This window comes from Pipistrellus kuhlii, unplaced genomic scaffold (assembly GCF_014108245.1).
Source record: "Pipistrellus kuhlii isolate mPipKuh1 unplaced genomic scaffold, mPipKuh1.p scaffold_m20_p_8, whole genome shotgun sequence".
Classification (NCBI taxonomy): domain Eukaryota; kingdom Metazoa; phylum Chordata; class Mammalia; order Chiroptera; family Vespertilionidae; genus Pipistrellus; species Pipistrellus kuhlii.
Genome location: NW_023425584.1, coordinates 46,960,945 through 46,976,230, shown reverse-complemented (window position 1 = coordinate 46,976,230; position 15,286 = coordinate 46,960,945). Strand labels below are relative to the sequence as shown.

Below are 15,286 nucleotides of genomic sequence, written 5' to 3'. Positions count from 1 at the left end.
AGATGCAGGGAACAGCGTCTGGAAGAATATAAAAAACTGGGGGGGACGGGGGGAGGAGTGAAGAGAGGGGATCTTGGCCCTGCTCCTGCCTTCCTGTCCCTCTACCCCATGCACCTGTACACCCAGCTTCGGTCCTTCTAGGGTTCGAATGCGTTTTTTGCAACTTTGTCTGCAAGACGAAGAACATGTTTGAGCGCCATCTGCAGATACACCTCATCACCCGGATGTTTGAGTGTGACGTGTGCCACAAGTTCATGAAGACCCCCGAACAGCTGCTGGAGCATAAGAAATGCCACACTGTCCCCACCGGTGGGCTCAAGTAAGGAAAGCAAGTACAGAACCTTTTACTGCGTTGTTATTAAACACCCTTCCCTCAACCCTTACCCCGGCCCCTCCCCTGAAGATTTTGGGGTCATGGAGAGGGAGAGCTTGGCATGAGGGGAGTTAGGCAGGCACCTCTGCTGCCTTTAGTTGGGTGTGAATCAGACCTGTCCCCAAGGGGATCAGCAGACAGCAGCAGGAGAATCCATTGTACAAATAGCCCAGGATTTGGAGCAAGCAGGAAGGCATGTTGGAGCATCTGAGCACGCAGGGGTAGACTTATCCCACACTGCCTGGGTTTTGTTCAGACTTGATGGTAATGGACTTGGGTTAGTGTCCCCAAGTGTAAATCATTACACTGTCACTGCACTTCACCATCTGTTTTTTTAGGCGATTTGCCATGTATCTTTTAAATAAGTATCACGGCCACTTCATCCACACCCCATCCCAAATAATGGAGCCTTGCTGGTTTGAACAGGCAGGAGGCAGCGTTTTCCACGCAAGGCCCATGAGCCTCTCAGGTCCCTGCAGATGTGCCTTATGCCTTCCCAGGACCTGGAATTGGGATTCCCCGCCTGAGAGCTGATGTTTTCTGTCACATATTCACAGATTCCTCCCCCAGAGACCTAGGCAATTAGCATCATCATCAACCAATATTTGCAGGAAGCCCTCGGTCTACAGAGAGACTAATCAATCATTATCCAGTGCACGGTGCGTCTGGCTTGATTAGGTGCTAGAGGGCAAATAAGGAATAAAACCTAATTTCCACCCTCAGGACGAGTACGTCCTACTATGACCAGAATTTAATCTTCGGAGAGTCGGTAATCAGGGTCCCTGTTCACAAGGCACTTACGGTCTAAGAAAGAGAAAGAAGCTTATGCCATTGGGCACAGAAAGACACAACTTTCGGGGCAGGAATTGTTCATGTCACTTCAATGAATGAAAAATTACATTTTACTTAATCCAAGAGGAAAAAACCTTGTCTTAAAACATTTTGGCCTTTGAAACTCACAACTTGCCGGAGGGGTGGCATGACTCTCTCGACTGGGCATGGGATGGAGAGACCGAGGACCCTGGGAGTCGAGTGCTGGGGGCGCAGCACAGTCACCCCCACTTACCTGGTCAGCGGGACTCTCCTCAAAATCCTGCCCAAACAGCAGAGTCAGGGAGCAACACCTACTGTGGATTTCCATTTTGTTTCAGTCTTGGGGGTGCTTAGGAGGGAGGGAGGGAGGGAGGGGAGGTCTGGAGGGATGGGGGAGGGGCGGTTATAACTCCAGACAACCAGTAAATGGGAATTTGATTTGGTTTGTTCCCACTGTCCCTTTCTAAACATGTGTGCACTCTTATTGGTAAAGAAAAGCCATAGACTTCTGTGGTCAGACTATGCTCATTGCCCTCCCCGATTGCCCAGTCACAACCATGCACTGCGGCCTGGCCAGGCATGGCCCTGCCAGTCAGCCTTTCCCCGGGGACCCGAGGGGTCCCAGGCTTCGAGCCACTGGGGAGAATGCACAGTGACCCCGATGCTTTTGCGGTGCAGACACTTCCCGTGCGGTGCTAACGGTCCCCTGTGTAATAGTTTATGTTCTAGGATGACCAAGTAGAAGAATACTTTGAAAAAAATTGATAAAGCCTTCTGGCTATACAGTGAGTCTTTTTTTTTTGTTTTTGTTTTTGTTTTTGTTTTGTTCTGTTTTCCCTTTGCCATATCGGAGCATTCCTTTGCCTGAGAGAGTGCCGTGATGATCAATAACGGGCCCCTGCCGCACCCTTAGCCCTTCCCCTGAGCAGCGCAAGACAGATTGAGCCGTGGGTCACAGAAACGTCCTTAAAGTGAAACAGACTGCCGATGTCTAAATTGCTTTTCTGTGATGGAACTGCTTGTACTCTATATCCTGTTCATAATGCAGATCGAATAAGATTACACTATTATTTTTCTTTTGCCGTAGCTCAGGACAGTGGTGAGTTTCAGACTCCTCTAGGTAAGGCCCAGCTTGGCGTAGGGGTTGTGTGTGCACCTGACCTGGGAATGGGCTTTTATTTCTCTCGTGTGCACTCTTCTGTGAGCTGAGGGTCCGAGGCTGACGGCGAGCTTGGCGCTGAGGAGCAGTGCACGGTGCACCTGGTTGTGTTGGGCTCTGCTGAACACTTCTCCAAACCCTCAGAGCACACCTCGCTCCTGGGCCTGCCCTGCGGGAGCCCGGCCGGAGCTCCGGCAGCCACCTTTGCATTCGCATTCTGTTTGTAAAGAGAGCAAACACGCTACCGCTATCATATCAGCTACTGACTCGAGCCCGGCAGCTTCTCAAAGAACAGAATTTGTAAACCCGCCTTCACGGCTCCTCCTGGCCCCTCCGGACAGCCAGGAGGCTTGCGGGGAGCGTAGCCTCATGGCGGAGGGTGGAGAAACCGAGCCACGGAGAGGCCCTCCCGGGCTTCGGCCCAGGGCGTATCCAGCTAGAGCCCAGTGAGGTGGCAGAGCTGGGGCCAGAATCTGCCTCAAGTATGTGTAGAGACCAGTCCAATAATAGCACAGTGCCTACCATGAGCTGAGCACTCACCAAGCACTGGGCAGAATGCAGAGGAAATGTTAGCTGTGGTCCTGCCCCCTGAGCATGATGATGTCATAATGTACGAATAATATCTTCAAGCTCCAGAGAGCAGGCATTCCCCTCCCTTCATATCCCTCCCTAGCAGACAGCTGGGGGATGGGCGTCCTTCTCCCATGCCCCTGTCCCGGTCCTCCCCTTCCTGCCCTGGTGGGGAAACAGCTGCAGGAGACAGGTCTTAGAGTACAGACCTATGTACACACACACACACTCCACACACACACACACACACACACACACACACACCACACAGGCCTTCTCGTCCTAACCTTTCATAAGCACGATTCTGAGCCTAAGACTTTCTGTTTGCTGGAGGTAGCTTTCCCCTGTAAGCTGTTCTTTAAAACTCTGAGCCTTTCTGCGTGTGCTTGGTGTGGTGCATGAAACGTCGATTCTTTGTGTTGCTCCCATCTCCAGGGGAGGTCGTGAGGGTTAGACCTCTGCTGTGTCCGTGGGGGGGTGGGGAGGGCTCCGAGGGGGCGGGAGGATGGAGGGGAGCCACAGCTAACGTAATCCTCACCCTTTCTCTGCTCCCCTTCCTGAGGGTTGGTGTTCGCTGCTCCCACCAGGAGACCCAGAGTAGGCCGAGCGCCCCTCCTCAGAGCTAGCTCCTCCTCCGGGGGGACGGCTCTGTGGGCACGAAGAGCCCAAGAGGGTCCTCTTCACCTCGGAGAGGCAGCAGGGCAGGGCTGGGCTGGGCAGGGGCAGCCAGGCCTCAGGGTTTGCAGGGTGGCCCGTGAGGAGGGGAGACGCGGGGCCGCGGCGGGACCTGTCTGGCTGACCCTCCCTTCCCTTACTTCCCCCGCAGGTGCCCATTCTGCATTTATTCCACCAACCGCCCCGCCGCCATGGAGTGCCACCTCAAGACCCACTACAAGATGGAGTACAAGTGCCGGATCTGCCAGATGGTGAAGGCCAACCAGCTGGAGCTGGAGACGCACACCCGGGAGCACCGCCTGGGCAACCACTACAAGTGCGACCAGTGCGGCTACCTGTCCAAGACGGCCAACAAGCTCATCGAGCATGTGCGCGTCCACACTGGGGAGCGGCCCTTCCACTGTGACCAGTGCAGCTACAGCTGCAAACGCAAGGACAATCTCAACCTGCACAAGAAGCTGAAGCACGCCCCCCGCCAGACCTTCAGCTGCGAAGAGTGCCTGTTCAAGACCACACACCCCTTCGTCTTCAGCCGCCACGTCAAGAAGCACCAGAGTGGGGACTGCCCCGAGGAGGACAGGAAGGGCCTGTGTCCGGCCCCCAAGAAGCCAGCCGGCCCCGGGGCCCCGCTCCTCATCGTCGGGAGCTCTCGGAACCTCCTGTCTCCCCTGTCGGTCATGTCCGCCTCCCAGGCTCTGCAGACCGTGGCCTTGTCCGCCGTCCACGGCAGCAGCTCGGAGCCCAACCTGGCACTCAAGGCTCTGGCCTTCGACGGCTCCCCTTTGCGCTTTGACAAGTACCGGAACTCGGATTTTGCCCATCTCATTCCCTTGACAATGTTGTACCCCAAGAACCACTTGGATCTCACATTCCACCCTCCCCGACCTCAGACGGCGCCCCCCAGCATCCCGTCCCCCAAACACTCCTTCCTCGCTTATCTCGGACTGAGAGAAAGAGCAGAGACTGTCTGAGGGCAGCATGTTCCGTACCAAAAACGAAGTGACAGAGACAGACACAACACAAACCCACAAAACTCACACACGACCCCAGCAGGTGTATGTTGCTGCAAAACCCACGGACCCCCCCCCCCGTGGGGGTCTGAACCACGTGTACTGTATGTCCATCTTTTGGAAGGACTAGAGAACAGGCTCTGTGTGTATACCTATTGCGTTGACCTGAAAGCTGCTTTATCCGATCTCCAGAGAGGTGACCTACTGCGTACATCTACCTTCAGAGGCATGCCTCCCCGGCCCCCCACGCCCACTCTCGGCCCTGCTCCCAGCCTTTCCCCGAAAGGAGTTTTTGTCTTGCTCAGCCCTAAAGAGAGTGTCCTTAATAGCAGTCAGCTTACCTACCGCTGCATTTTTTTTTTGTTTTCTGTTGGGTGAATGGGGTGTGTGGGCGTTTGTGGATTCCGAAAGAGAAAGCCGTGTGTCGTGTGCCATGAGATTTCTTTTGCACATCCTCTGTGCTGGCTTCTTTCGCCGCGATGAACATGATTTTCCCTCCTGGGTCGTTCATCCGCTGCAGTCCTTCCCCGAGCCCCTCCTTCACCGCCCGCTTCACGGCTGCAGCGTGGTGGGCCCGGTGCGCGGTCCATGAAGGAACGGGAGACGCCCACGGTGCTGCTGGAGATTTCCCACAGAGCCGGGGGCCACGTGCAGGCTCTCCTCTGGCCACGAAGACGCGAGGCAGCAGGAGTCCCGTCTGGAAGAAATGTCCCGCAGCACTGGGGCCAACCTCACAAAACTTAAGTGTGTTGTGTGTGTGTGTGTGTGTCCATGCATACACCATGCGTGTGGGACACACGCATGCATCATTTTTTAAGGGCAGATTATATATATATATATGATGTATTAATTCAGTGGTTACCATTTGTTTGCAGGAAGAAAAAAAAAATAGTATGAGTGGAAAATTTTATGGTGGATAAATCCAGCCAAGGAGATTAAAAGGGGTTTGGATCAATTCTGGGTATAAATGCTCAGACTAAAAAAAAAAAAAGAAGAAGAAGAAAGAAATGGCAGTTTTGCACAGTGCTTTGGACTTGCACTAGTTTTTGTTTCTCATCTGCAAAAAAAAAAGAAAAAGAAAAATGAAAATGAAAGAAAATGTACCTTTTATATGGAACGAGTAGACTGTATAGTTGGAAATTTTGTCACAAGCTCGTTGACCTATAACCACCCCAAAAACAAGGTGCTGTTCAGTCCTGCGGTTCCGTTTATGCCCCTGAGACGCGTCCATTGTGTTTGCAGGTCGCCTGGCTCTAGAGGCATTCTCCATGCTGGTAATAACTCTGTATTCCATTTTGTTAACGCCTGGTGGATGTAATCCGCTAGGAGGCTAACTTTATACTTATTTAAAGCTCTTATTTTGTGGTCATTAAAATGGCAACTTATGTGCAGCACTTTACTGCAGCAAGAAGCAGGTGTGATTGGTAGCGTAGCCCTTTGCTAATCTTTCAGAGTAGTGGGTGATTTAAAAAGGAGAAGAGGAAAAGAATCTTTGGTTGAATACGTTAAGCGCTTGTATTTTTAAGACAACAGCATTTCCTGTATGAAACAGGCTAAAAGAGCAGGAAGAAATGTGCTTTGTATGATGATGGGAAGCTTGGGATATAAAAGTTTATATATTATTTATCACTTGAACAACTGTGTACAGGAGGAATGCTTCTTACTGCATTGCTGTTTTCCATCAGGTGTTATCCTACAGTTGGAAATTTTATTTTATTTTTCCACCCGTTTCACCAGAGGAAAATAAAAGCATCCCTGATGTCCTTCCTCTAGTCAGCTTGCTTCGCTGAGAGCCCCATTGAAATTGGTACAGTTGTGCGGGAAGCCAGAAGGCCATACCATCTGTCCACACCATGATTCCCCAGGCACACACACACACACACACACCCTTCTTCCCCCAGGACCTAGCAGGTCTATTCCACTTCCCTTTGCCAGTCACGGGCCCTGGCAAGCCTGTTTACACTACGGAGATGCCCGGAGACAGGGAGGCTGAGTCGGCTAGGGCGGGAAGCTCTGCACCTTCTACCATCCTCCAGCAGATATCTGTTCTTGGCCACATGTGAGCCACCAACCAACCTCACCATGTCACTGTCTCAGCTAAAGACACTATAGACAAGTATAATACACTCCAAGAATAACGGGCTAATGGGTGGGTTGGTTTTTGGTGTGTTTTTTTTTTTTTTTTTAAGTTATGTCTTTATCCCCATATAATGGAGAATGTGCCACTTGGCTAATAATGTGCTTTCAAAATTACAAGTTCAGTGATGACAGGAGAGAGGGCCACGGGATCCCACAGAGGCTGGCAGGAAAGGTGACTCACAGGATGGCACCAGCAGGTTAAAAACCTGACGGGGCGGCCCTGACTATCAGGACGACAGCCCTTACAGCATGCCTCTTGTGCAATATGAGGTCCTAGGCTGAAACCTGGGAGGCCGGGAGAGGCGTTGGAAGGAAGGAGACGTTTACCGTTCAAATGCCGTGTATTTCCCTGCTTGCCACTGAACTTGTATTTGAATTACTTCGTTATGCTTAATGTAATTGGGCAACTTTTTTAGCACTTTGGAAAGAGTCATCAATCTTTCTGGTAAATTATTAAAAAAAAAAAGTTTTCTGAGTGAGAAAAGGTGTGTTTGGAGTTTGTTTGACTTTTTATATTATTATTATTGTTATTAATAAAGAAAAAAATTTACAGCATTTTTCAGACTCCACTGAGGTAATATGCGCCCCTGAATTTGGTTTGCAGTTTGATACTCAGGGAAGGATGTATTCCACAGATATCCTTTCCGTGCAAAACACTAACGTCTTTGAGAAATTCACCTGCCAACTAACTTCAGTTGTTTTCACTATGCATTCTTCGATGAAAGCTAGCTTATTTTCCCCATAGCAATGCAGTTAGTGTTCTCAGCACTTTCCTTCTACTCTTTTTTTTTAACCCCTCATGTTATGTTCAGATGATCATATCAAGGTTTGTGTACATTACTGAAAATTTGTATTGTATAAAGCTTTTTGCATTACAAGGCTGTACAGGGTCATTTTGACAGTAACTGGTATATTCCTTTGCATCTTATGTTGCATTGCCAATTTCTAGTGTATCCAGTTTGGAAGTATAATATACTCTAATTAAAAAAAAAAAAAAAAAAAGGTTGGCTATACTCTTGTTTCTTTTTCTTTCTTGGTTGCCATCCTTGACTACGTGTTAGTCTCAGGGTTTGGTTTGTCTTGCATTGTTCCGATTTTTACTTTTCAAGTGTATTTTAAATGAGTTTAGGAAATGCCCACTACTAGGGATAACATCTACAAAATGCAAGTTTTGAACAGCCATGCTAATAATGCACACTTATTATGTCAAGTCATTAGCAGCCATTAGGTTGAGAGTATAACCATCATTCAGTACAGGCCAGCTCCTTCCTGACATTACTTTGTGGCATTTAAAAGTCTTCACCAGCCTTACCCTCTCCTGCTTAACATCATTTCATTGACCCCATAGCCCAAAGGGTGGGTGGGGAGGGGAGGGGGACAGATGAATAATTCCATTTATCTTAATGAAGTTTGACAACTATGAGATTTTAATGAGGAGAGGTGGGAATGGTATGTGTGAAAGCGAAATAGTAATCTATTCAAATACAAGGAATAGTCCATTCAAAGAAAGGTACCAGAGAAAGAAAAGAGAAAAAACACACTGTTAAAACAATAATTTTTTAAAGCCCATTTTAAAGTGCTATCATTAGCCACTTTCCCCCATGAACCTGTGTTGGTTGATAAAAAAAAAGGTAGCAGAAGAGAATGTTTTGCCTGGTTCACAACTGGCACGTTTATAAGTGTAACATCCTCAGCTCACCGCAAGAAATGACGAATTGCTTCACATAACATTCAGAAAGATCAAATTTACTTTTTGTAACATGAGGTAATGTAGGAGAAACCACTTTGAAAGTGACTGGTCACTCATCAGACAGTTTTTCCCCCTCCATTTTTTTCATCCAATAGCCATTTCGTAGGTGATTGAATTAAGTTCTCTCACGTGATTCAAATTCCAGTGTTATTCTGGGGTGGCTGGTGCTTATTGAAAACATTAACATAAGTCAGGCTTCTTTCCTTTTATCTAATGCTAGAGGCAGAAGTGGCCTCTCCTTTTGCATACACAGTTTTTTCCTTCGATTCCACATACCTACGTCACCTATTTTCCCTGTGGTTGAGAAAGGCCAGAAATGTCAAGAAAATAGTCATCCGTTTGGTCATGGTTTCCCCTGGAGTGGGGACTGAGGAATGGCTGGGTGGGAGCCATCCCCGGCCACGTTGGAGCAGACCGCACCCCCTCCCATCTCCAGGTACCTACAGAGACCACACGTGGAAGGGGCCTCCCCAAGCCAGCAATGCAGCTCCTATTTGAATTCAATCCAAGATCATACTTAAACTTTTCCTCCTGTCATGTTCAATCTATGTGAGGCTGAGACTCAAGGCCATGTTTTCTATAATGTGTCTGCGTCTGATTGGCTCTATTCCGGGGCTCCCGGAAAACTGCCCCTGGCCCTTTCACAGCCACAGTTCTGGACACAGGAACAGGGTCAAGCAGGCGGACACAGGCAGCCCCTTCCCTAGAGTCAGAAGCCTCACGTTAGGCCACTTCCTGCCAATAGGCATGGAGGGCTCATGAAAATTTGAAGGGAAAGGTACATCTGGTCAGTTGTCTAAACACAGAAATCAGGTCACGTGCTTCCGATCCTGGGAAGGAGAACCAAGAGTTGTTCAATGCACTGAATGGGCTGGAAGGGGGGCCGGGGAGGAAGTGGGGGAGAGAGCAGCTGAGCAATTTCATCCCTGCTTCCAGAAGACAGAGAACGGAAAACTGGAATCCTTCCCCAGATGGCCTTAGACCTTGTGAGCAAAACCACAGGAGAATCTGTGGTTGATGGCTTCTCAGAGTGGAGTCCCACCCAGTGTCCATTTTTATCCTGTGATTTTGCTCGCAGGATCTACTCAAGAGACCCCAGCCAACATTCTTACTACTATCACTCTCTCAAAGCAGAACAGTCCCACTAAAATGAGGTGTATTTTGCAAATAACTGCAACTAGTGCCCATCAAGCAGATTCTGGGGTAGGTAAAGTGCAGTGACTATGGGGACCGCTCTTTCGACCCACCCAGGGTCTGAATGGTCTCTGGTTAGCAACGGAGATCTCTTCTTTGCGAGGTAGCAGACCTCCCATTCACAACTGTCCTGCCAGCTGGGTCTGGAACACGAAATATAAATCCTTGCATTGGTAGGAGCATCACAGGGGAAAGGAAATCCATTGTTCTATCCCCGTGGAATTTCTTTTTTCTTAAAATATATTTTTATTGACTTCAGAGAGGAAGGGAGATGTAGAAACATCGATGAGAGAGAATCATTGATTGGCTGCCTCCTGCACGCCCCTACTAGGTTTCAAGCCCGCAACCTGGGCATGTGCTGTGACAGGGAATCAAACCCTGATCTCCTGGTTCATAGGTCGTTGCTCGACCACTAAGCCACACAGGTGATGATGGAATTCCCTTTTGATAGAGTGTTAATCACCCCTTAGTTTTTTAGAGAATTATAGTCCTAGAGCAGAAAATCTACCTCAATTCATACTTCAGAATGATTTCCCCTACCCCAGTCTTGTTAGTGGCTTTCTACCTGATGGAGTGAGAATGTCTGGATTACAGGGTCATAACCGTGGAGACAGATCACCTTAGTTCAAAGCCTGGCTTGTAAGTACCTAATATATATTTTTATTTACTTCAGAGGGAGGAGGGGAGAGGGAGAGAGAGAGAGAAACATCAGTGATGAAAGAGAATCATCAATCAGTTGCCTCCTGCACACCCCACACTGGGAATCCAGCCTGCAACCTGGGCATGTGCCCTGACTGGGAATCAAAACGTGACCTCCTGGTTCATAGGTTGACACTCAACCACTGAGCCATGCCAGCCCCACTGGAAGCACCTTTTAAAAAAAAATTGAACTAGATGATCTCCAAGACCCACTTAACAGATAACCTACAATATACAGTCAGTCCTCACTTAATATCATCAGAGGTTCTTCGACTTTAAGCAGAGTGACCTATAGAAACAGTTTTACCCCTGGGTAACTGAAAGAAGAGTTTAGTTCCTACATCATCTTACCAACGTTACAATAAATGCTCAGTGGACAAAAGTATGTTGTTTGAGGACTTGCTGTGCTAGCTAGGATTCTATGACTCTTCCTAAACAAGCAAAGTGGTCACAGAGCGGAATCTTTGCAAGGCAACTGTAGCAAAAATGGCACCTTGACATTTTCAAGCCACAGCAGACTGAAGGAGGGGGGAAAATGGCTAAAAATATTTTTCTGCCCACTTCAGAGTTTGGGAGGTCTAAAATGTTTCTCTTCTGATTAAACACTAATTCATCAGGCTTGGATTGCCTGCAGTCATCTTGAGGGTGGTTCAACCTATTTTTATCAAATGGCAGTGCCCAATCTGCTGGGATGAGTTAGGATTGGGATGGCAAGGTGTTGCCCTGCCCAGCTCCGTATCTCTTCTTCTCACCCCTTCTTTTCCCGCCACATGACTGTTTCCAACCTTCTCCAGGTGACGCATGCAATTGTGACCATTGAGAAATCTGCCAACCACGCTTCCAGTGTTTTCCATAGAAGGATAAATGGTTTCTTTTAACAGGCAATGAAAAACATGTTCGTTTTAATATAATAAAAGAAAATACTAAACATTCTTATTCTGCCACCTGTTTAAAAAGACTCTCAGCCCATGGAAGATCCCAGGCACTCACACTGGATGGAAAGATCACGTGTTTACCGAGACACGGTGAAGGAACTGACCTGTCCCCAGCATCAGATGAGTAGGAGAGCATGCACTGGGCGAGGACCCGGAAGTTTATCTAGCCACCCTCCAGCCCGAATGTGGGTTCCACCCAAACCAGCCCAGGATGCTGTGTCTTTATAGTAAGAGAGATTCCAAGGTGGGAGAAGCATCTCTTGGCTTCAGTGTTCTCTCAGCTTTTTTTAAACTGCAGTTCTTATTGGTAGTCCACAGACTTTGCAGGGTGCCCCTCTCCCCTTAGGTCCCAGTTCAAGCAGAGTATGTTAGGACATTCTCCGGGCACTGGGTTTGATTAGCATTTGCAGTCTCAGTCTATCTATCTATCTATCTATCTATCTATCTATCATCTATTTTCTGAGTTTCCCTAAAATGCAGAGCCCTGAATTATCATTTATTTTAATAGATACTAAGAAATAAATAATAATTTTGAAAGCTCAGTAATAATCTATCCAAATGTAAGTAATAGTTCATTCAAAGGAAGGTACAAGAGAAAGAAATGGAAGCAAAAAGTAAATAAATAAATCAAGCGCACTGTGGAAACATTTTCTAAAACCCATTTGAAAGCGCTATCGTTAACGACCTTCCCCATGAACCTGTGGTGGTTGATAAAAAAGATAAAGTAGCAGAAGAAAATGTTTTGCGTGGTTCCAAATAGCTTGTTTTGGAAAGCAAGCCCAGAAACAAAAGTGGGGAACTAGAAAAAGCGAGGCAAGTAAGAGCACTGGCCAGCTTGTCACTGCTGTGAGCACCTGGGTGGCAGCCCCTCTGGGCACCCTCCAGGGGAGCTGTGACCTCAGAATCCACAGCCCAGGGACAGAAGGAAGAAGGGGCTCACGGAGCCCCAGCGAGGGCTGGCTCCTCTGCACCCCCAGGTTTGCCCATCACTGATAGTGGCTGAGTACTTTACACAGGCAGACAAGGGGGTGGCAAAGGAGCTAGCGGTGCTGACAGCGAGAGATGCTTGGGGAAGCTGAGGTGAAGTGCTGTCGATCACACCTGACTGTAGCTGGTTGTTACAGCAAAGCCTGGGCTGAGAAGGTAAGTTTGTAAGGTGAGGAATAACAGGTTTCCAATAAAACGATCATACTTGGCAAGAATGTTGGCATCGTGTTAGCCTCTAAACCAGTGTTGGCTGCACATCCAACCTATCAGGTTAGCTCAAAAGTCATCTTTTCCCCAAGGACAGTGCTGGGTTATGGTGCTCAGGAATGGAAGAGTGGCATCTGAGAAGCAGGTAAAGGCTCTCTCATCTCTGTGGAAGTCTCATTAGAGTCCTCCCTTCCTTGAGATTTGCCTTTTGATTTCTCTATTGGGATTGAGCTCTTCTGGGAAACCATTAAAAGGAAGTCACTTGACAGGGACATGAGTTGCCTCCCATCTCAGAGAGCCCTAGGAAAGCCCTAGGAGAGCCCTAGGAGAGCCAAAATGGGACTGAAAGAAAGGAGCCATCCCCCAGGCACTGAGGCCAGCTCAAGCCCAAGCAAAAGGCATCCTGGGGCTCTCCAAGGTCCCAACCTACTATGAGTGGGGCTACAACCCTGGGGTTGGCAGCCAGACCTCAGCTAGGAATTAAAAAGCTACATTTGCCTGGCATTTTCTTTGTACATATATATCCCTCAGAACATATCCCTTTGTACATATATATCCCTTGTACTGAACAAGGCAGTATCTGTCCTCGTGGAAAACAGCTGATTGAAAAGTGAAATATTCAGGATGTAGGTGATTTCTGTTTCTTTCCATCTCTAATCACAACCAGCAGCCTTTTTACTAATGGAAGACTGGGCTAAGCATAGAGGACATACATAATATAGATATCAATATATGTATTGGATGAGGACATCCAGAAGGAAAATCATGAATTTTATTATCCTGGGAATCACAATATTAAAAGATAATATTTTTCATTTTTCCTCTGCACTGATGAAAACAAATACAGGTTGATAAAGGAGAACATATGAAAAGAATAATTAAGGGTCAAAGAAATCTCATTAATCAATACCCCCTTGCCCATCTTCCCTAAAATTAAATAAATGGGCACAGCCATGGGTCATCGCCATACTATCAGTCAGGCTCCCATATCTTTATGGCATCAGACAATAAACACACCAGCAGTGTTGGCTGAATATGCAGGAGTCTTGATTACACTAAGAGGCCATGTATCTTCTCTGATGGGCGGATAATTAAATTTCCTGCTGATGAAGGACTTGACAATTTGGCTCATCTGCCTGTGAATAAGGCTGGATGCATGATTTTGTGTCACAGCATCCTGTCTTCAAATATGTGTCCCTCACATTACCCATAATCCAATGCCTCTCTCATTATTATCTACACTTATTCTTCACAACCCAAAGATGTCATTCCCTTGGCCACATTCTAAAGCAAGTCCAAGCCAATGAGAAGCAGGTAAAAGCTCTCTACCAATCCCTTCTTTCCCCACCCCCTGCCCTATCCCCTGCTGGTGGTCCTCTGCCACCCTAACCTTGACCAATTTCTCTCGGCCCTTCATTCATTATTTAATGAGCGACAAGAATGCGGAAAATCATATGCTAGTAGCTGATAAGAAATGGAGATAAACAAGGCACATTTCCTAGGTTTAAGAAGTTTACCAACCAACAGAAGAAACATGTTGAATAAATTCATTATAATACCAGGAAAACACACATAAATTGCTATGGAACTATTGAATAAAGAGCTCCTAATTCCAACAAGGTGAGAGGACACTTTGGGGAGATTGGGGGGGGGGGGGGGAGGGTGTAGTATGCAAATAGCAATCTAAAGGGTGGGCCAGGCTGTCATGGGCAGGAAAAGTGGGAGGGCTTTCCAGATTGAGAGAACAGCTTGGAGAAAGACAAGACTGTGAGAAATTGCATGATGAGGCTTTGTTGAGCTAGGAGATTAATGAAACTAAACAAAACCATCTTGTGCAAGGGCTTCGGAACCCTTGTTAAAGGAACCAAACATCTGAACTACTCTCTAGTTAATAAGAACTAAGAAAAAAGTTTGTTTTCAGAAGATAATTCTAGCAGCGCTACAAAAGCAAGGCTCAAAATACAAAAAAAAAAAAAAAAAAAAAAAAAAGCAGAGATGAGGTATGTTCAAACATTTCCTAAACTGAAACCATCATCTTCTTCTTCTGATCTGCCTCTTAATCATGTATTCCTTAGCCCAATAAAGGCACATCTTTCCTCAAAGTTACCCAAGCTACAAAACTGGGCGTCAACTTTGCCCCCCTCTATTTCTCCTTCTATTTTCACTTTATACACACACACACATACACACACACACACACACACACACACACACACATACACACCTGGCTTTCCTTGGACAGCTAATCCATTGGAGTCCTATTTATTTTACCTACAAAGTACTTTATGAATCAAGATAGATTCAGAACATCCTGGTGCAGGTCCTCAGCATCCTTGCCAGTGTCTAGCAATAGTTTCCAGTATGAATAGGACATTCCTGTGTAGGAAAGACTGTGAAAAAATTAATTCCAAGGCTCAGAAGGGTGTTCATGATCGGACCTGTACACATAGAGATGCTATTGGGAGCCAACAGAGAGGATGAGAACAGCACGGTAGCAATAGCAACAATGACAACAACAACAAAAGCCCCAAAGACAGCACTATAGGAGATGTCAACTTCTAATGGAGAAGAGGAGGAAGCAACACAAGAGACTGAGAAGAAATAATCAGAAAAGCAGTAGCCAAGCACAACATTGTTAGGAGAAGCTAAGGCCAGAGAGGTTTTGATATGAACTTGTACAGAGGATGAGTGGGTGAGATTGGATCTAGAGACTTTCTATCCATTTGATTGTCCTTGGTGATTTTTAAGGATCCAGTTCCAGTGACAGGTTGGGGT

The 15,286-nt window shown here is 47.2% G+C and overlaps 1 protein-coding gene and 1 long non-coding RNA gene across 6 annotated transcripts in view; one reads left to right on the top strand and one right to left on the bottom strand.

The window, feature by feature from the left end:
• ZNF827 (zinc finger protein 827) overlaps positions 1–5,478 on the top strand; it is a 163,417-nt gene extending 157,939 nt beyond the window's left edge. The window contains exons 13-15 of one of the 5 annotated variants that reach the window (XM_036423646.2): positions 142–319; positions 2,274–2,306; positions 3,742–3,877. In XM_036423646.2, the coding sequence (XP_036279539.1) occupies positions 142–319; positions 2,274–2,289 (194 nt within the window). In that variant the 3' untranslated portion in view covers positions 2,290–2,306; positions 3,742–3,877. Of the gene's footprint in view, positions 1–141; positions 333–1,903; positions 1,972–2,273; positions 2,307–3,741 lie in introns of all 5 variants that reach the window. The other 4 variants (XM_036423644.2, XM_036423650.2, XM_036423643.2 and 1 more) reach the window with 4 other exon arrangements.
• An 844-nt stretch (positions 5,479–6,322) lies between these two features.
• Positions 6,323–14,736, bottom strand: LOC123651802. The gene is made up of 2 exons (XR_006740737.1): positions 14,698–14,736; positions 6,323–6,488 (listed from the first exon to the last, which is right to left on the bottom strand). It is a non-coding gene; the product is annotated as an uncharacterized LOC123651802 (long non-coding RNA).
• Between the last annotated feature and the right edge of the window lie 550 nt (positions 14,737–15,286).